This window comes from Phaenicophaeus curvirostris, chromosome 7, assembly GCF_032191515.1.
Source record: "Phaenicophaeus curvirostris isolate KB17595 chromosome 7, BPBGC_Pcur_1.0, whole genome shotgun sequence".
Taxonomy (NCBI): domain Eukaryota; kingdom Metazoa; phylum Chordata; class Aves; order Cuculiformes; family Cuculidae; genus Phaenicophaeus; species Phaenicophaeus curvirostris.
The window spans coordinates 19080133-19099823 of NC_091398.1; the positions used below are offsets into that span (position 1 = coordinate 19080133).

A 19691-nucleotide genomic window follows, 5' to 3' on the forward strand; every position below is an offset into this window, starting at 1 on the left:
AGATGGACTTGCTTCCCTCATGCTGTTGAGCACTTCACAGAACTATTTGTCTCAAGATTTTGTCTCTGAGTGATATTGGTGAGTTCAGAGGAGGTCATCATATTTTTATATATATATACACGCACATGTGTATCTATATTATATATATATAGATATATATGTATATATATATGTATATCTGTATATAATATAGATGTGTATATATATAATATAGATATACATATATATGAATAGCCTGAATAACTGAGCATTCTTATCAAACACCTCACTTCCACCACTTTTCCAGGTGATTTATGACAATAATGAGCAAACACTAGCATACCTTGCAGGAATCCACTGGATCTGCCCTGCTATAGAAACCAATTGTATTCCTACCATTTGCCTTTGAAAATTCAGTAAGTCTATAGATATTTTTGGGAGGGTTTTACCCTCTTACTTCAAGTTACTTAGTAGATTAGTTAACAGTTTTCAAGGGGTGGGGAAGCTCTACCAAATACTTTCTGAAAGTCCCGGTAGATTTAAGGAGATGGATCTCTCTCAAACATATTTGTTCACTTCTTCAAAGATTTCTCATCCATCTGTGAAGCAAAGGGGAACAGCCTCATCCCAGCACGGTCTGTACACTGGTGAGGGTGCATCAGGAATGAATGACTGTGATCTGTTTTCCCTCAGAGAAACAAAATCCCAAATCCAGCAAATTGCTCTATTTACAAAAGGTGATGCACAGCTTTGGGTCTCCAGCTTGAAAGTTTCTGAGATCTCACTGAGATAGTCAGTTACACTACAAATAATTACTTCTTATAAATATTTGAATATTTAGCTGTTTACTAAGGCACAGATCACATTACCAATTAGAAAAAATGACCTTTTGTAAACTGCAGAAGATACTTGACATTGAGCTCCCATTTCTAACCAGGCAGCGCAGTGGCCCTCAGCTGTCATTCCCAAAAACAGGTGCTGTAAATCAATACCTCAATGGTTATATTTCACCAGCGCCCTGGCAGGAGGCAGCACAGCCCTCCTTTGAAGCGACCTTAAAGGCGCTTTGTGTGTGCTTCCATTTGTATGACTGTGCAGCAAGAAGTTGAGATGATGAAGGTCCATCATGTACTCCTCCTCGTCTGCACAGGTAAAGGTGTTCCAGCCATTGCCTTGCATGGGGGTTGGCTCCTACCTGAGTGTGCAGGACCAGGGCTTTGCATATACATCCATATGAGTGAATGTCTGTTCTGGGAAGTGCTTGTCCTGCTGATAAGGTTTTACGCACACAGAAAATCATTTAAATGAGAGCTTTGGGGTGCATTGGTAACAGGTCTGATATTTGTAATTTCAGACACAAGTTATTTTGAAATGAGGAATTTTTGGGCTTAATTGCTTTTCTCTCTGTCATCTTTTTGCCATGCTCCTATTCATTCTGGTGCTATGTGTATTTCAAAAATGTGTGAAAGGATCTAGTAAACATGGCTTGAAATGTAAAAATTCATTAAGAGAAATTTCATTATGTTGTGGGACTAGTGGCAAGGAAGCAGAATTGATTTGCAGCTACATGTGTTGTATCAGGATAATTCTTAAAAATTAACTAGCCCTTAAAAGAATAAATATTCCATGATCCTAAAAACTTTTCATCAAATTCAAACAGTATACTAAATTCCTACCCAGCTACATCAGAAGGTAGCAAGGTGAAGGATTTTAATTGGATTAATAAAGCATAGCAAAGAGCTTGACTAGCTATGATGTTATGATCTTCATTTAAAAATTGAAAGATGACTCCTGCCCACTCCAGCCCAGCCTGCTGGCAGGGGAAGCAAGCAGTGCTTGTCTGCAGCAGACAGCTTTTCTCAATGGCATCCAAGTATCTCATGATAGGACAAGGCCAAGACAGAATCCTAGGCATCTCTGTTCAACTATATAAAAGGAGCTGATGAAAAGTCAGTTAGGAAACAAGGGGACATCCTGGCTTGGGTTGGAGTCAGCAGCAAAATTCCTGTTGACTTCAATGGCCCAGGATTCAAACTAAGAGAAGGGAAGGCAAGGATGCACCTGCCAAAAATGCTTGCTGAGCTGTTCTGTTCCACAAACCCCTCTTCCATTTGCTTTACTGCTCTGTAACAGTGAAGTGAGTACGATCTGAGCACATGATGTGCCTGCTTGCTCCGCAACGAGCTATCTGGAAATGGGGTTCATCTGTTTTTCTGAGGTGGGAATCTGAGCCCTCATCCCTTGGGAGTACAATTCTATGCACATGAACTGCTAAACCTGCACTGAAACAAATCTGCTAACTGCCATTCTGACTTGTGATGCTCTTCTTACGAGGGTTTTTTTGGGCAGCATTGCCGAGACGTGCTGAGTAGTCTGTGGGCAGAGCTCTTCAAGAACAGATTGAGACCTTCTGCCAGGAGAGGGAAATATGATAACTCTTGGTTAATGGTTTCCTTCTCTCCAACCATGAACACAACCTGAGCAACTCCCATCATGGAGAGGAGCTCTTCTTCTCGTTAGGCTCCAGATGCAAGGAGTCTGGATGGTGCTTTCACCTCAATGCCTGTTGTGCTTGGCCTTGTCCTTTAACATTGCTGTTGCATGCAAGTCCATGGAACTGAAGGTAGAGAAGACAACGTTAGAAGTTCCTGATTATGAGTGTTTTCTGGACTTAGCTGTCCACAAGTATTGCACATAAGCATATCTGCAGGCTGGGAGAGCCTGGAGGAGACTCCTAATGCTCAGACTGATGTCCACCATCATGGCTGTTTGGTTTTGTTCATTCCCCAGTTGAAGGCTGTCATTGCCTTAATCTTAAACTGACCTTCAGATCAGATGGGTGGTTACCCCTCCTAATAGTGTTTGCAATGCACATAATGCACACCTGAAATGAGGAGTCACATAGAGGACTCGGTGTTAACCCAAAACTGGCTGCTTGCTGTTGACAGTATTTCCTTCATGTCTACCTTGAACTGAGAGTGCTATAGCCTTTTCCCTGTCCCTGATGCCATCCTTGCTGTTCTGCAGCTGGGCTGGCCCTGTGCTACGAAGATGAGAGTCGCCTTGTTGAGGACTTGTTCAAGGACTACAACAAGGTGGTGCGCCCAGTGGAGGACCATCGGGATGCCGTTGTCGTCACCGTTGGGCTGCAGCTCATTCAGCTTATTAGTGTGGTATGGTATGAATGTGTGGCTCATGTTGAACCGCTGGCTTACATGTTAGTGCCAAACAGTGTCGTTTTGATAAGGAAGCACTTTTTCTCCTTTAATCCTCATGTTTGCTGCTACTGCCTTCTTTTCTTTCCTTTTTTTTTTTTTCAAAGGATGAAGTAAATCAGATTGTGACAACCAATGTACGCCTGAAACAGGTAACTCTAAATGTTAAGTGTTCCATCTAAGTAAAATAAATGTACTGGACACAGATAGGAATGAACTACCCTGTTATACTTTCAGGGGCAAGTAGATCAGCTAGCAGAGCATTTCTTCTTTATGGGATTTCAGCAGACTGTGCTAGACACTAAGAGCCTTAAGAAAGGCATTTTGCTTTGTATTTCAAACTGTAGACTTCTAGTATATTTATCTTTTCTATATATTTTTATAAGCTTCTCCAACCAAAATGTAAGCTAATGTAAAAAAGTAGCTGGGAGTCCCACCAGCATATGTTTATGCTTAGCTGCATGTCCTAAAGCAAGGGAGATGCATGTCTCTAGGCCATACCAAAACTAACCCCAGAAGTGCTGGAAGAGGATCTCAATGGCTGAAATAATCCCTCTTTAGCAATGGATAGACGTCAACCTCAAGTGGAATCCAGACGACTATGGCGGCGTGAAAAAAATCCGCATCCCCTCAGATGATATCTGGCGGCCAGACCTTGTTCTTTACAACAAGTAAGGGGTTCCAGCTGCCTGGGGAGGGAGGGGTTGCTCTGCCCCAATGGCACCACTACGGTGGGGTTGTTTTCCCACAACATCTGGGCCAGTGGGTAGCTGCCTCAGAGCAAGCTTCTCCAGAAGCAGGTGCAATGGCACTGGGGGAACCAGATGATCCATATCTAGAAGAATCCTTTTGTGACTATGTTAATTATGCTGCCCATATTGCTGTTAATGTCTTTTTCCTTTTGCAGCGCAGATGGTGATTTTGCCATAGTTAAATACACCAAAGTGCTTCTGGAGCACACAGGCCTGATCACCTGGACGCCACCAGCTATTTTTAAAAGTTACTGTGAAATTATAGTTACATACTTCCCATTTGACCAGCAGAATTGCAGTATGAAGTTGGGAACTTGGACATATGATGGCACGATGGTTGTTATTAACCCGGTAAGCAAGGAGTTTGTGATTGTGAAAAGCAGTAAAGATCTGGATATATTTTTAGGGAAATTTCAATCTTAGGGTGGAACATAACCTTGTTTCAGCTGCAAAACAAGCAGGCACTACCTGTAAAATATAAAAGCACTCTTTGTAGATCTAGCACAGAATTTCCTAGTTTGGCTGCTAATGTATATGCATAATGTGTATGCATAATTCCTGTGCCTTAACAGTCTCCAACCCATTTATCTTCTAACAGCTTCACAGCACTCCTTATGGTGTTGTCTGTTCTGCTTTTGTTTGTTTTCTTATTTTTTGAGGGGTGTTCTAACTCTGTTCATGGCTTCCCATTTCCAAGGACTCTTTCCCTGTCCTCTCAGGTATGTCTCCCATCTGTAAATATTTAATCTCTTTAGTCTGCTATCCTTGACAGTTTCTGTAAATATTTAGTTGAATGCTGTGTTGAGGATGATATTCTAAGACAAAATAACACAGGCAAGAGTAGTTTGCTCACAAAAGTTCATGAAGTGCCTCATTGGGAATCCTGTTCCTGAGCGACTGCCAAGTTTTGATTTTGTTCAGAGCAACTAATACTAAGAATCTGTATTTTTTTTTGCTGACAGGAGAGCGACCGTCCAGATCTGAGTAACTTCATGGAGAGTGGAGAGTGGGTGATGAAGGACTATCGCGGCTGGAAGCACTGGGTTTACTACGCTTGCTGCCCTGACACCCCATATCTGGATATCACCTACCACTTCCTCATGCAGCGCCTGCCTCTCTACTTCATCATGAATGTCATCATTCCCTGCCTGCTCTTCTCCTTTTTAACTGGGTTCGTTTTTTACCTACCCACAGACTCAGGTACTTAAATTTATTCATTCTACTGCTACAGAATTCGCTCTTCTGATAAGTTTCTGTGAAATTCTGAGTATTTTAAATTACCAGTCAACTTGAAGGGCAGTGCTTAGTAAAGCTGGACACTTCAGCTGAAGATAATAGCCCTAAAAATTCTGCAAATAAAGGGTAAGCACTGAAAGCTGAAACTATTTACATGAATGAATTGGGCTGATTTCACACAAAAATCCCTGATTACCTATCCAGTTAAATTCTGCAAAACACAGTTTTATCGAGTTGATTTTTGTGTTTTGCCATAGGTAGGTAGTCAGTGTGTTAGTACATCACACAGTAAGTGAGAACACAATCAGCTGACTGAGGCCTTCTGCACCATGTTAGAGCAAAGAGTTTGTTGTCTGTTCACACAGATCACCTTGTGAGACAAAAAGAATAATCATGGCCTGTTCTGGTCTCCTTTATCCCTGAGCAGCTCTTGTCTGCAACCATTTCCTCTGCTTCATTCCTTTTACCTTGTGTCAGCTTTTTATACTGCTTAATTTCATTAAGGCCCTTCTATGAAATACTTGAGGTAATATTTTCCAGTGGAAAACTTTATAGATAGTTGAACTGGATAGAAAAAAGATGCATGAATCATGTTTTGTGGTTCAGTTTTGACATCCTACATACTGGAAGATCTCAAATAGAAACTGACCTCTGGTGTCAGATGTGATTTTTTTCTGCCCACTCAGCCCAGCATGAGCCTGCCAGAGAGTAAGGCAAGTGAACCCCCAGGAGGCTGTGCAGCAAGCATTAGTCAGGTGCATATACTTCGTCTTTCAAAATGCACAGCCCATGAAGTGCTCCTGGCAAGTAAGCTTTCCATATCCATCACCCATACCTCAGCCTAGTGATTCTCATTTTAACCTGGAGCTGATGCTATGTTAGGCTCTCAGGTCTGGCCAGTTTAGTTATCTCTTTGGATGTTAGGAGAGATGTTAGCACTCCAGAGGCACACACATGAGCTTGTGTGAATAACCATCAGCCACATCCTAGCTGAAATACTCTCTGTGCTGAATGATAGAAGCAACAATGATTTTGTTTGGGTTTTGTTGGTTTTTTTTTTTCTGGGCTGCAGGTGAGAAAATGACTCTCAGCATCTCTGTCCTGCTGTCTTTGACTGTGTTCCTTCTGGTCATTGTGGAGCTGATTCCCTCCACCTCCAGCGCAGTGCCTCTGATAGGCAAATATATGTTGTTTACAATGGTGTTTGTCATCGCTTCAATCATTATCACAGTCATCGTCATCAACACCCACCACCGCTCCCCAAGCACTCACACCATGCCACACTGGGTCAGGAAGGTGAGCTCTATGGCTTTGCATGTTTCCTGGTTTCCACTGAGCACTCCATATTTTATTGGCAGGTTTTCTAATAAAAGTCAACAAGAATCGGGAAAGCAAATGCATCATGTTAAATCTCTCTGGGCACAAGAGCCAGCATTTACTACTTAGCTGTGTTTACTACTTAGCAAGACTGCTAAAGGGCTTGTTTTTCTAACAAAATCGTCCACTGGTTTAGTCTTGTAGGGAACAGATGAGGCAAAACACAAGCAGCTGAAGGTACAGGGAAAAGAAGATGTCCAGCTGGGCTCAAATTATGTTTCCTGGTCTAATTCTCCATCTGACTGCAAAGCACTGTTACCAGCCAGTGGCCAAGTTTGCCAGCCTGTGTGAGTGCAGAGCACAAAGGCCACTGGGGATACTTGTGTTCAGCATCCTGTTTTGCAAAAGGCAGTTCAGGAAAAGCTATGATCTTCTCTGTACTTTCCCAGTAAATACAGTTGCTTTACAGTACTTGGGAAGCAAGGAGATCCATGCACAGTAGTCTAAATGGTAACTATAAGATGTAGAAAAAATTGAATGTTTGTCATTACAAGTTCTTTGCCAGGGAGACAGTATCAAAGAGAATCCATTCACTTATTCTTGCCTTTTTTAAGCTAGCCTGGGTTCATATTAAACCATGACGTAAGTAGGAGACTGTTCTGTGTATTCCTAGTTATAGTTTTAAGGCTACAGCTTAAATCAGATTCACTCTGCAGCACAAACAGTCCCTGCAGAAGGGAAATTTCAAAAGGCAAACACTGCATGTCCTTAAAATTGCTTTGGCAACAAGCCTCTGTTACTGCAAAGGAAATTATTGTAAACCTTATATGCATGTATTATAAACATTTGTGATAGCAAAGTCAAATGTAAATAGCCAAAGGAGTTCCTTTGTAGTCCATTCTTCAAGCCAGATTTGTAAGCAATGTGTTCCAAATTAGATGAGGCCGAAAGAGCTCTGTCAGCTCACACTAGCTGACATACTAGATCGAGAATGTCGTACCCCCCCTTTATATAGAGATGTTTGCTACATGGAAGGGGGAAATGGTTTCCAGAAGATGTGTGACAGGCCTGCGGGTGACTTTATCTGCCACAGGACATGAGGCTGACAAAAGCCCCAGTGTGGCTGAGGCGCATGGGCTGTGACATACTCTAAGAGGGAATCTGCAGCTGATACAGCGCAGGAAGCAATTTAGGACTGGAGAGGCCTGCCTTTGTTCAGAACACAGCTGCATCTGTAACACAGCCCCGCAGACCAGCAACTGTCATCTTCTCCCTCTTTGTTTTCAGATCTTTATTGACACAATCCCAAACATCATGTTTTTCTCTACAATGAAACGACCATCCAGGGATAAACAAGACAAAAATATTTTTGCAGAAGATATTGATATTTCTGAAATTTCTGGGAAGCCAGGATCTGTGCCTGTCAACTTCTACTCCCCGCTTACCAAAAATCCAGATGTGAAAAATGCTATAGAGGGAATCAAATATATTGCGGAAACGATGAAATCAGACCAAGAAGCCAGTAATGTAAGGCATTTTTTGTGCATGATTCATTTCTTGCTTTCAAATTACTACAGCTTGTTTTTTTGACAAAATATCCCCACCTCACAAAAACACTCCAAGCTCTGGTTTGGCTTTAGCAGGGGACAATTTTCTCCCCTTGGTGCAGTGAACAAGGAGCGACAGATAGTTGTTGCAGATGACAATTGAATCTTGGCCCCAGAAAAAGAAAAGGGGCAAAGAAGCGTCAGTGCTAAGGTTTTCTTAATGTGGTATGTCAAGCCATAGAGATGGAGGACCTGTGAGCAGCAAAGCAGTTTTGAGAACTGCAAGTAAGTTCCAAAACACATTCCTCCTGTCTCCTGCTCAGGCATCTTCCCCCTGCAGTAAGCAGGCTTCTGTCACTTTTGAAAAGCCAGGAAGCAAGCCAAGTTCCAAAAGGCTAATAGTTTTATCTGAGAAGAGTTAAATGTCACTTAAAATTATAATGTCAGTTTTGATAAGTTTTTTGTTTATTCCTGAATGCTACAAGTAGTCTCTGCAAGTGAAGCATGTCATAAGCTACTCTGATTACTGACTTTTTCCACACTGCCAGCCAAAGGAAGGATAAATACATGTAGAGTCACACATGGCAGTGCTCCCCAGGAAAACCTAGCTCTGCCTCTTCTAGCATAGTCATTGCAATTAACCCCTTCTTTTACTTTGGTTATCATAACCCACACATCTTTTGCATGTGTAATTCAGTCACAATACTTCACCTTTCTAAATTATGATAGACTTTACCTGCTGAGCTTCAGGCTAGCCTGGAGACAGGATGAGAGTTCTCCAAGACAATAATTTGGCCCATGCTCTGGCAAAAAAAGCCCCTCCTTCCCATGGACAGGATTTACACCATGGTGTTTGTTCCTGTGACCAAATTCCTGGAGCATGTGGAATGGCTCTGGCTGTAGTCTCATGTTCCCCATGACTCCTATGCCTTTCTGCAGATAAAGTGTTACCTTCAGCAGGGCTGGCGTGGCTTCAGCGCCTCTCTGGGCTTCACTTCCTCCTAGGCTTACAAGGAGGGTCTTCAGGTTACCAGCAAGTGTTCCCTTCGGAAGTGGAGCCCAGCTGCTTGTGTCATCTGGGCACCACTGATACCACTTGCAGGGGGGTTCAGAAGACAAGCTCACCATACTGAAGGTGTGGCTTCTGAAGGCTGCCAATTCATGGCATTCACTTATGCACTTATGCACCACCTCAAAACAGTATTGTTTAATTACTGTTCTCTAGAGAATTTACAACAGCCTCTCCTACTCGTGGGGCTACCAAGGCAGAAGTAGAGAGTGCCCTAGGCCAGTATGAGTCACTCCATAAGGCAGAGATACAGGGTGAAAATCCTGACCTTGCTGCACTTAGCACCTCACACTGCTCTACCTTACAGTCCTGGATTCCCACAAACACAGCCAGTAAAAACACAGTCACAGATCAAGTGGTTCATGGTATCTTACAACTGGAAAAAGGATGAAGGGGGATACTGAGAAAGTTTTCCCAAACCTTAGAGGATAACTAAGCATGCAAAGCAGGAACTAGGCCTAAATTAATGCCAATTGCTCAGGTATCCCAAGAAAAGAAAAAGCTATAGAAAAATAGAAGGCAGTTGGGTCAAACTAAGTGTTTTGCTTTCTATGTTTTAAACTCTTTTTCAAAAGTTACCATTTGACTAGAAATTAAGCTTTTCAACAGTATTTCAAATGAAATCTTCCACCACATTTCCAGGGTTTTTTAGTCTTGAAACTTGCATGTCCAGGTAGCTTAGGCTTTCTCAAGCACTGATCTGCTTTTTCCACAATAATATTGGAACTTAGGAAAGAGTCTTTCGCTTGTTCAAGACAGTAAATTATAGGAATGCCCAGAACAAATGTGCCTATGCAGAGATTTTACCATCTCCTTTGTTTCTTTCCCAGGCTGCAGAAGAGTGGAAGTTTGTTGCGATGGTGCTCGATCATGTTCTTCTTGGCATATTTATGCTAGTTTGTATTATAGGAACATTAGCTGTATTTGCTGGTCGCCTTATTGAATTAAATCAGCAAGGATGAACATCAACTGGAAACTATTTGCTACCCTGGTCAGCATCTGAAAGCATCTTAACCATCAAAACCTGGCCAGCTTCCGAAAGTTTCATAGACAGGAATCTGTTCCTGCTGGGAAAGAGCAGGGATAATAAAATGGAAGGCTCCATACTTAGCACTTCTGAGCTGCTGCTTCATGGCATTTCATGGCCAAAAAGAAACACTTGGTATACTGAAGGCTGCCAACCAGGTTTTGACCCATTCACCATTTATTAAAAATGTTAATGCATTAATAAGACTGTCTGACTTTATAACCCACAGCTACAATTCCAGTGAAATCAATAGCAGCGTAATAAGCTTTAGCTGAGCTGTAAATCTGTATCCAACTTTAGCATTCAAGCTGGTTTCAATATCTGCTCTGTGGTTTTTGTATTGGCAGAATCACAAATGACTCCTCTTGTAACACTAGCAGAAATATCTCAAACTCCATTCTTAAGCACGTGATTTTCACGCAGTTATATGAAATAACTGACTGTCATATGTGAGACTACCTGTGGGAATTCTTGATGCAGCTAAGAGGAGGGAATGTTCCCTACTGTAGGAAGCATCTGGTCTCAACTAGCTGGGTCCCATGGGCATTATTTGCTATTAAGTCCTATGGAAAAGGGAGAGGAAATTTTTTTTGCCCTGTTTAATCATCAAACCATGATCTGTGACCATCAGACATCCCTGTGAGGCTTGCTGCCCCCTTATATTTACCTGCTAATACTTATTAAAAGAAGCCCCACATTTACTATGTATTAACGCTGAAGATTTTCAGTTGTCAACAAGCTATTCTGCAGTTGCATTCGAAGTGAGAAGTTTAAGCCAGAGATGAAAGGATGGTATACATAAGGTAACCTCTGTGCTCAGCCTGCTCTGCTCCAGGAAGACTGGTTTCCACTCTCCATTTTGGCTAGTGTGGGGGGAAACTTCAAATGTGGGGGCACTCAGTATGACACCTTAAACATGGTCCTCTCTGTTCCCCGAAAACTGTCTCCTGTGCTGCTGAAATAGAACATGAGCATTGAAGTCAGACACAGCATTACAAAGATCATTCCCAGGAAAAGCGTGGATCTCAGTTTTTCTTATGCATGACAAAATGACAGGACACAACCTACTCTGAGCAACACAAATAATTACCCAGGCTTCATTCAAATGTTGGTCAGCAGCTCACTCTAGTGGTTAAAACAAAGTAGTACTGCTTTTGCCCACAGGCATCTGGGTTTCAGTAAATATTCAACATAAGCAACAAACCTATATGTGTTTCAGTAAAACAGAGCAGAAATACCAGGAGTGCAGCCTGTTTTTCTCAAAAATAAATAAGGAGAGGTGGGGCAACTGATACAAGTCATCTTTCCCAGCTGGTTGTCCAAGCCAAGGACTGTTTTACTAACAGCTGTAAATAACTTGCTGTGAGTTTAATAAAGTAATTTGTATTATGTTATGCTCTACAGGAGTGTGTCATGTCTGCAGAGGACAGGCATTTTAAATGCTCTATAGAGAAAATCAGGCACTTTTGCATTACTTCCAGCATTGCATACTGTTGGCTGGACAACGTTTTGGTGAGCTGCAGCCCTAAGCAAAGCTTTGTCTGGGGCAGCCAATCACTTGTAACACTTTGCTCAGCCCTAACAGTTTAGATGATGGTAATCTTTGCCTCCCTGGATGATCATTAACCCTGTAAGGGATGTATGCTGTGCAACATCTCTGCTGAGAGATGGAGTACTTGCTGCAGCTCTGTTTATCTTCAATGTAAGTTCTCAGCTCTCAGCCCTTGGAGAGAGTCGTGCAGTTCTCTGGCTCACAATGAGCTAAGCTGCAGCACATCAGTGCCTGGGACTTAATTTGGGAGACTGTGATTGGCACTAAAACTGCCAGAATAATCCTCTTAGAGAAGCATATGGTTGAATCTTAGCATTAAAAATAAACATGAACTAACAAGATTCATGGTGAGCACCCGCAGTATCTTTGCTCAGCTTCCCCGGCTTCCTCAAGGCAGATCTGGGTCTCAGCTTCCAAATTCCACCTATTTGTGTGCCTCTGTGTGTGTGTGGACAGATACATACCTGCCAGCTCGCTTTTCCAGCTCCAGCTCTCTTCATACACAATTAGGTACCACGTTGCAGTGTTTTTCTTCTACTTCCTCAGAAAAAGTTTTGAAAATATTTATTTGATTTTTTTTTTTAATTTGTGATAGTCTGATCTATCTTACTGGCACAGCAAATCTGCCTTCCTAGCACTCTTGAGACTTGATGAGACTTGAGACTCACATCTCAAAAGATGTGACACTAGGCAAAAATAAATGCTAACAACTTCCCTTCTTAGGCTGCAGAATCCAGGCATTGTACTCTGACTCTCCAAATAGATGGTCCTCCAAATATCAACTAGCACATTTCAGAAGACAGTTCATCTGCATCTTTTTTTTGCATTGCTTTGGATACTCAGACTGTTCCAGTCTTCTTTATTCTCTCTTCCTAGCTCACGTTTGTGATATATTTTTCCTACATACCATTAACATCCCCTGTTACCAGTATCCATCTGCTGAAAGAAATTACTCTTACCTACACACAAACTATTTCTTCTCATCTGCTACTGTCCTTTTAATATGTCAGCACATCTGTACACCTGCTAAAATAGTAGCTTTGGAGGTTGTAAATATGCTGTCTCAGTCACTGTCAAAGCCAATTTGCTGTCAGTGTGTAAGTACCTATTGTCTAATGATTTCTCATTTACAGCACTGTAGTCTTTCCCTGCAGTTTTATCAGGAAACTCTCCTCTGCCTACACAGGTAGCACCAGCATCCCCAGGGAGCTGGTCCTGGGTAATACTCTTGCAACCCACACATGCACCTCTGCTGCCTCATGGCCTCCAACAGGCAAATTTTGGCTCTGAGCTTTGACTAACAATTATCATGATAAGCAAAACATGAAACAGGTGCTGAAGTAAGCAGACCTCATTTAAATGAAGGCAGACCAGGAGCATCTGGGTGTGATGGTGTCGCTTTGACAGTGATGGCACTCCGAGCAGTTAACATGTCCCCTTTTTAACCGCTATCTTACTATTAAAGCTGCTTTTGCTCACTTGAGCTTGTTTATAACACACTAGTGATAGAATAGCTCTCTGGAACATCATCTTCTTCAGTCTGATTCTCTTTTCAAGTTTTAAATAATTTGGCAATTAACTTGCCCTTTCCCATCCCTTTTGCTGCCCTTCAGCTACTTTGTCCTGTGGATGGATATCTTGCTCTCAGAGATACAGCCACCCCCAAATCTTTTTCCCCTATGGCACTTATGTTGTTCAGGAAACCTGACCCTTCTGAGGAGCTTATGTGAATTTTGAAAAGTCCATTACTCTATACCAGCTCCAAGGGAGCAATTTCGCCTCTGCATGAATCTGTAATCAGAACAAGCTCATGGTCTCCATTGTCACAAGGCAAATGAGGTAAAGTTGATGGCTTTATTATGTCTATTCAGCCAGCTATATCTCAGCTTTGTAAAGCATAGTTGAGGTGATCAACAGAACAAGCAGAAAAATGACATTTGCTAAGTTCTAAACGGTTGATCATGAGCTCGCATATGCCAGGGGCAACTGTTCACCAGTAAATCATGCTTGGGTACTGAAGTTTTCTTCAGTTTGAGCATTTTTAAGAGACTAGGATATTGTTTCAGGCAACCATAAGACAATTTCAGTCCTCATTTTTTTCCTCTGTGATACAAATTGCTGCCAACCTCCTTGCTGTGGCCATCTCTCCAGAGAGGTGCGAAAGCCGTGTGAGTTTCATCATCATGCTGACTCCACAGTTCCTCTTTCCACAGCTGAAGCAAACCACAGCTGGGTAGGGACAGCAGGGCAAGAGAGTCCTTGTAACACAGGACCGCCCAAGAGTATAAACACTGTGCTGCTGTTGGAGAAAGGAAGCATATTACCTCCCTTTGTTTTATAGTATGGTGGCATACAAGATGTCGCTTTTAAAGTAACTAATAGTTTAGCACATCAAAAATACTTTTAACTTTGAACACTTCAGAAGGTTGCTGTGCTTGGACACAGTCGCAAAATCTCACATTTTCATATGTTTACTAATGCTAGACAAAGACAGGCACCACCTTTACGCCCCCAGGTGTGTTAACAACCTCCTGGGTGTTAATTCCTTCCCTCTTTTTCTTCCTGAAAAATTGTAAATTGGTACCGTCTCCCAAGCTCACCTCAGATTACTGTGCAGACATTCACTTCTAACAAAGCTTTGGAGCACTTTCTCCCTTCCTAGAAATCAACCCCCAACTACAGGCAGAACAATCACACACTGCTTTGCAAAAGATTCTCTAAAACAATCAAAACTTCAGTGCCTGATAAAGAATTAAAGACTGGCAAAGACATGGAAAGCAGCCGACCTGTAAGCAACCATTTCCATGCTCATTCCAAGAGTCCTGCTGAGTCCTGTTGGTTGTAGGTGGTTTATCTACAATAAGGATAATTTCACTTGTTACCATGCAACAAGCCAGACTGACCAGCAGGCAAGAATTCAATGTAGTTTATAGGTCACCGCCACAAGGTGATGATGGATCACTCCGTGGATTTCCCATAAAGGGTGAACTCTTTCCTGGCAAAGGCTGACATTGTTTCCTGTCATCCCAGCACAGTTCTCCCACTACAGCACGTCTTCCCAACTTTTAACAGTCGAGCAGATCTGTATCAGAGTTTGTTATTTATCCCATATGGAGACTGGAATAAACACACCACATGGTATTTCTCCAGTGCCTAGTCAAGAGGAAGATGTTTGCCTCTACGTGACTTTTCAGGTAACCAATGACCTAAATTCAGTGTGCCATGCTTAGGAGCCTCATGTGGATTTGTGACCCTCTTTAGGGAGGTACAAGTCTGTAAAGACAATAAACACAGAGTACCTGCAGTTTTTCCATTTGTGAGCTCCATAATTTTTGCCTCCAGGCTAATCTAGGTTGTGTGCATGGGTCAGAAGAGAGTAGAGAAAAAAATTGTACCTGTTTTTGTGTCCATCTCATAGTGCTCCAAGCACTCCATAGACAGATAAATGACCTACATAAAAAACCTGGCAAAGTGTGAAACCCTGCACTGAGAGGGTAATGCCATCGCTGTCAGGACAGCATGTCTCATCATGAGGTTCTGTCTTTGGCAACTGGTCATCCCCTGGTCAAAACATGAAAGTAAGCTGTAGCACGCTAGCTCAGCACACAAATTATTCAGTCTTTGACCTTGCCAGGATGTGTTTCTACAAGTAAATCAAGAACATATTTTTCAGTAAACCCATCTCTAACATTCATGTATCTTATACAACAGTGTCACACAGGTTCTGGGCTGGATCGTGTCCATGCGTGGAGTAAACACACATCCGAATGTGAAATCCTACAGAGATAAGAGCATGTGGTACGAATGTATCAGATCAAACAGGCACTCGAAACACGGCTCGCCCTTCAAACCTCGCTCCTGTCGGCCCAGGCTACTCCGTTACGTATACTTGGGGCATTTTTCCATTCAAGATGTCAGCGCTGGTCCCAAAAACAGGAATAGAAATTTTGTTTCTAGTAAACTTAGTCAAGCCAAGAGGGGAAAACAGAAGCAGAACCTACTGTTTGTCTGGCAAAGCAACCTCCACGCGAGGTAACTGAGGCAAGACACACAAATGCTTTTGGGGGGATCACGTAGAGAGGGGTAATTAACCTTGCCATACCTAGGCGTACCGCAGACTTGAAGAGGGGAAAAGCAAGCACGCCTTTCCCACTGTTTAATTATATTTGTGCTCCACTGTGTGTGCCCTGCACACCGCCACCGAGCCCGCCGGAGGCACGTGGGGAAGGCGAAGCGCCTCACGAGCTCCGCGCCCCAATCGCGCCTCGGGGCGGGGGCAAGGGACGCCCCCACAGCCCTTGGGGCTCGCGCCCCCTGCCGGCGGCGCAAGGGTGTGCAGCGAGCGGAGCTGCCGGCCCCTGAGCGGGGAGCCCGCTGAGCCCCTGGCAGCGCGACCGGGGCCGACGGTTCGGGTCCCGCCGTCCCCTCCCTCGAACGCCGGAGCCGCCGCCGGGAGGGGGGGGTGCGGGGCCCCGCCCGGGGCCGGCCCCGCCCGCGCCCCGCTCCGCATGTGCGGCCCCCGCGCCGCTTCCTGCCGCTATAAAGACCCGCCCGGCCCAGCGTGTCCCGGCGCCCGCGGCAGTCGCATCCCCGCCCGGAGCGCGGTAAGGGGGGGCCGGGGCGGCGCCGGGTCGAGGCTCGCTTCGTGCCTCGCTTCGTGCCTCTTTCTCTCTCTTTTCTTCCGGGCCGCTCCGTCTCGGGTCTGCGACGCGCTCCTCCTGCCTCCCGGAGCCGCGGGGCTGGCATCGCCCCCCCGGGGCCGCTCTTGTGCCTCGAGGGGTGCCTCTCCCCGCTCCCGCGAGGGCTGCCCGGCGGCCTTCGCCTCTGTCCCCTCGCCCTGCGGGTGTCTGGGTCGCTGCCCTCCTCCCCCGAGCGCTTTCACCCGTGGCCGGTGTGGAGGGGAACCTTGTAGTTAGCCTTTTGGTGGAGGCGAGGGAAGCGGGTCTCTGCCCTCCGAGCTGCCTCCTGGGGGGGCCTTTTGAAGGAGTAAAGTTTGGGAGCTTCAACAGTCCTGCTTTTCGCTTATGTGCCTATTTGCCTCTGCTACTTTAACGACTGTGCTTCATCTTCTAATAAACGTTTCCAGTGCAGGACTGGGTCCTGTTTCTGCGAGTTGATGTGCTGTGGCTGCTTCCACGCACCCTGCTCAGGCTTCTTATTTAAAACACGAGCGATGCAGCACTCGTTGGCACCGAGGTGTGCTTGTGTAGCAACCCACATGAGGTACTTCTACATTGCTCCTTTATTCCTGAAGTGCTTCCTCAGGGAGAGGGCTGAAGTAAGCAGCTCTTCCCAGTTGTCTTGACCCCAGAGGATGGGCAGTGTGTTTTGCTCTTCTTTCACAGCCTTTTTTGCTCTCTTTCGTCTTTTGTCTCATTTCTTCTGTCCTTTAGCTACTCCAAGCCCAATTTGGGAGCACAGTGCGAAGGCCAAAGAGGCCATTTGAAAAAGTAGCTGCCTTCTGAGTCTGTTTGGCCCCTGTGTGTTACTACCCGCAGCGTGCCCTGCTTGGGAGCCCTGCCTTCAGTAAAGGCAGGAGGGATGGCAGTGGGGCCGTGGTGGGACCAGCTCTGGCAGCGCAGAGTGCCATGAAACACGCTGAGCTGGTGTGTACTTTCCCCTCTGCCAGAGCGGGCGAGGGGAAGGAACATGGGAGGAGGAAATACAGCTGTTCCAGAGCACTTCTGCCCTCCATGCAACAGGAGCACGTGAGGGGAGGACAGAAGCGGAAAGGGAGATGCAGGAAGAGAGCATGAGGGAGAATTGAGAGGACAGAGGAAGGTTAGAAATGGAGAGGAAAAGCTTTTTATAAATGCACAAATGCTGTTTAAAGAACTGTTTAGCTAGGGGAAGAGCAAATATCCTAAAAATATAAGATTGTATCTCTTCAGTCCCTGTTACTGTGCTTCCAGAAAAGTGCTGCTTTTCATTCCTCAAGCGTTAGGTGTGTCTTTCTGCCTCACTCTTCAGTGTCTTCAGGATCCTCTGACCTCAAGCTTAGCAGGTACTTGCCCTTGGCATCTGCCTGTCCAACGTATAGTTTTCCATGCTGCATATGAAATGATTGTTTCCATAGTTGGTTGAGGCAAGTTTCTGAGTAACGTGAAGTGAGAGGCACGCTGGCTTCTGTGGTTGGCCTTGACTGGAGTGCGAGCTCTTTGGGGCAGGCACTGCATCCTAGAGGTTGCAGTTACTCTGCATGTTCACTTTGGCGGCTTAGGGGTGTCTGCCTCCACTCCTGTCCCTCCCACTGTCTCTTGTCTTTTATTATTCTTCACTTGTTTTCCCTGCTCTGTGCTGCAGGTCATTTGGTGTCTCCCTGTTATCTGAGGGGTTGTGCTGTAAACTGAATTGCTGAAAGGTCCCGCAATCTGGGTTAAAAATCTCTGGAAAAGAAGAGAGGGGAGGAGGAGCAGGTACTCTCTCTGTACAAAAGTCCCTTATCAGCCCTGTGCTGCCTCTGCTGGGCCTCCTGCTTTGGGATCGCTTACTCCAGCAAATAAGAATTAAAACAGTTGAAGCTTTCTAGGTGTGTCCTAACTTTTGCTGCTGTCCTAGTATTTCTACTAAAATTGTGCTTTTAACTTTGAACAGAATTACATTACTCTCTGGCATCAAGTAGAAAGGAGCATCTTTGGAGGCTGCATTGCCTCAAGATTACTAGACCTTTTTCTTTTTTAAGAGAAGCCCAGAGTTATCACAGTTGATCAGGCTTTGGAGCTTTTGCTCATGCAGTAGAGTTAGAATTGAAAATGTGCATCTAGAAAAAGATATTAGCTATGGAAGAAGCAATTTCTCACCTGTGACAACAGGTATGAGCTTTACATCTGATGACCTCCAGACTCTGTTCGGTGGAGAGGTTACTGAGAAGCACAGGTCTTGTTATTACCAGATATGAGGATAGAGGATACCTAAATGAGGATGACCTGCATGAAGGCATTGAATGCACCCTTAGCAAGTTTGCAGATGACATTAAGCTGGGTGGAAGTGTTGATCTGCTGGAGGGCAGGGAGGCTCTGCAAAGGGATCTGAACAGGCTGGACCGCTAGACTGAGTACAGTGGCATGAGGTTTAACAAGGCCAAGTGCCGGGTCCTGCACTTGGGGCACAACAACCCTGTGCAATGCTACAGACTAGGAGAAGTCTGTCTAGAAAGCTGCCTGGAGGAGAGGGACCTGAGGGTGTTGGTTGACAGACGACTGAACGTGAGCCAGCAGTGTGCCCAGGTGGCCAAGAAGGCCAATGGCATCTTGGCTTGTATCAGAAACGGCCTGACCAGCAGGTCCAGGGAGGTTATTCTCCCTCTGTACTTGGCACTGGTGAGACCGCTCCTCGAATCCTGTGTTCAGTTCTGGGCCCCTCACCACAAGAAGGATGTTGAGGCTCTGGAGCGAGTCCAGAGAAGAGCAACAAAGCTGGTGAAGGGGCTGGAGAACAGGCTTTATGAGGAACGGCTGAGAGAGCTGGGGGTGTTTAGCCTTGAGAAGAGGAGGCTGGTTGGAGACCTTATTGTTCTCTATAACTACCTGAAAGGAGGTTGTAGAGAGGAGGGTGCTGGCCTCTTCTCCCAAGTGACAGGGGACAGGACAAGAGGGAATGGCCTCAAGCTCCGCCAGGGGAGGTTTAGGCTGGACATTAGGAAAAAAATTTTCACAGAAAGGGTCATTGGGCACTGGAACAGGCTGCCCAGGGAGGTGGTTGAGTCACCTTCCCTGGAGGTGTTTAAGGCACAGGTGGACGAGGTGCTAAGGGGCATGGTTTAGTGTTTGATATGAATGGTTGGACTAGATGATCCGGTGGGTCTCTTCCAACCTGGTTATTCTATGATTCTAAAGTGGCCACAGATCTTCAAGGCAGCTGTCTGTTCTGCTGCTGTTGGGTGTGCAGTTAACACCTACTTGTTTAGCTCCTTAGTTCAAAGATGTGTGTGAAAATAATAACACATAATGCTGAACTGTTAGCTGACAAATAGCCCAGAAAAGGAATTATTAAAAACT

General features: G+C 44.7%; 1 protein-coding gene across 2 annotated transcripts; it reads left to right on the top strand.

Annotated features, from left to right (window-relative positions):
* Window positions 1-980: 980 nt before the first annotated feature.
* On the top strand, window positions 981-10815 carry CHRNA1 (cholinergic receptor nicotinic alpha 1 subunit). Of its 2 annotated transcripts, XM_069861789.1 has the most exons (9): window positions 981-1129; window positions 3007-3152; window positions 3302-3346; window positions 3756-3865; window positions 4102-4297; window positions 4909-5146; window positions 6255-6478; window positions 7787-8026; window positions 9946-10815. In XM_069861789.1, the coding sequence occupies exons 1-9, from the start codon at window positions 1066-1068 to the stop codon at window positions 10075-10077; spliced, it is 1395 nt and encodes a 464-aa protein (XP_069717890.1). In that variant the 5' UTR covers window positions 981-1065; the 3' UTR covers window positions 10078-10815. The 2 variants fall into 2 exon arrangements, with proteins under 2 accessions (XP_069717890.1, XP_069717891.1); XM_069861790.1 differs by lacking the exon at window positions 3007-3152.
* Window positions 10816-19691: the final 8876 nt, after the last annotated feature.

Excerpts from the sequence above, each read along its gene's own strand:
- CHRNA1 (XM_069861789.1), top strand. The coding sequence starts at position 1,066 with ATGACTGTGCAGCAAGAAGTTGAGATGATGAAGGTCCATCATGTACTC. Across the intron at positions 3,347-3,755 it reads CCAATGTACGCCTGAAACAG|CAATGGATAGACGTCAACCT; the intron begins GTAACTCTAAAT and ends ATCCCTCTTTAG. Across the intron at positions 4,298-4,908 it reads CGATGGTTGTTATTAACCCG|GAGAGCGACCGTCCAGATCT; the intron begins GTAAGCAAGGAG and ends TTTTGCTGACAG.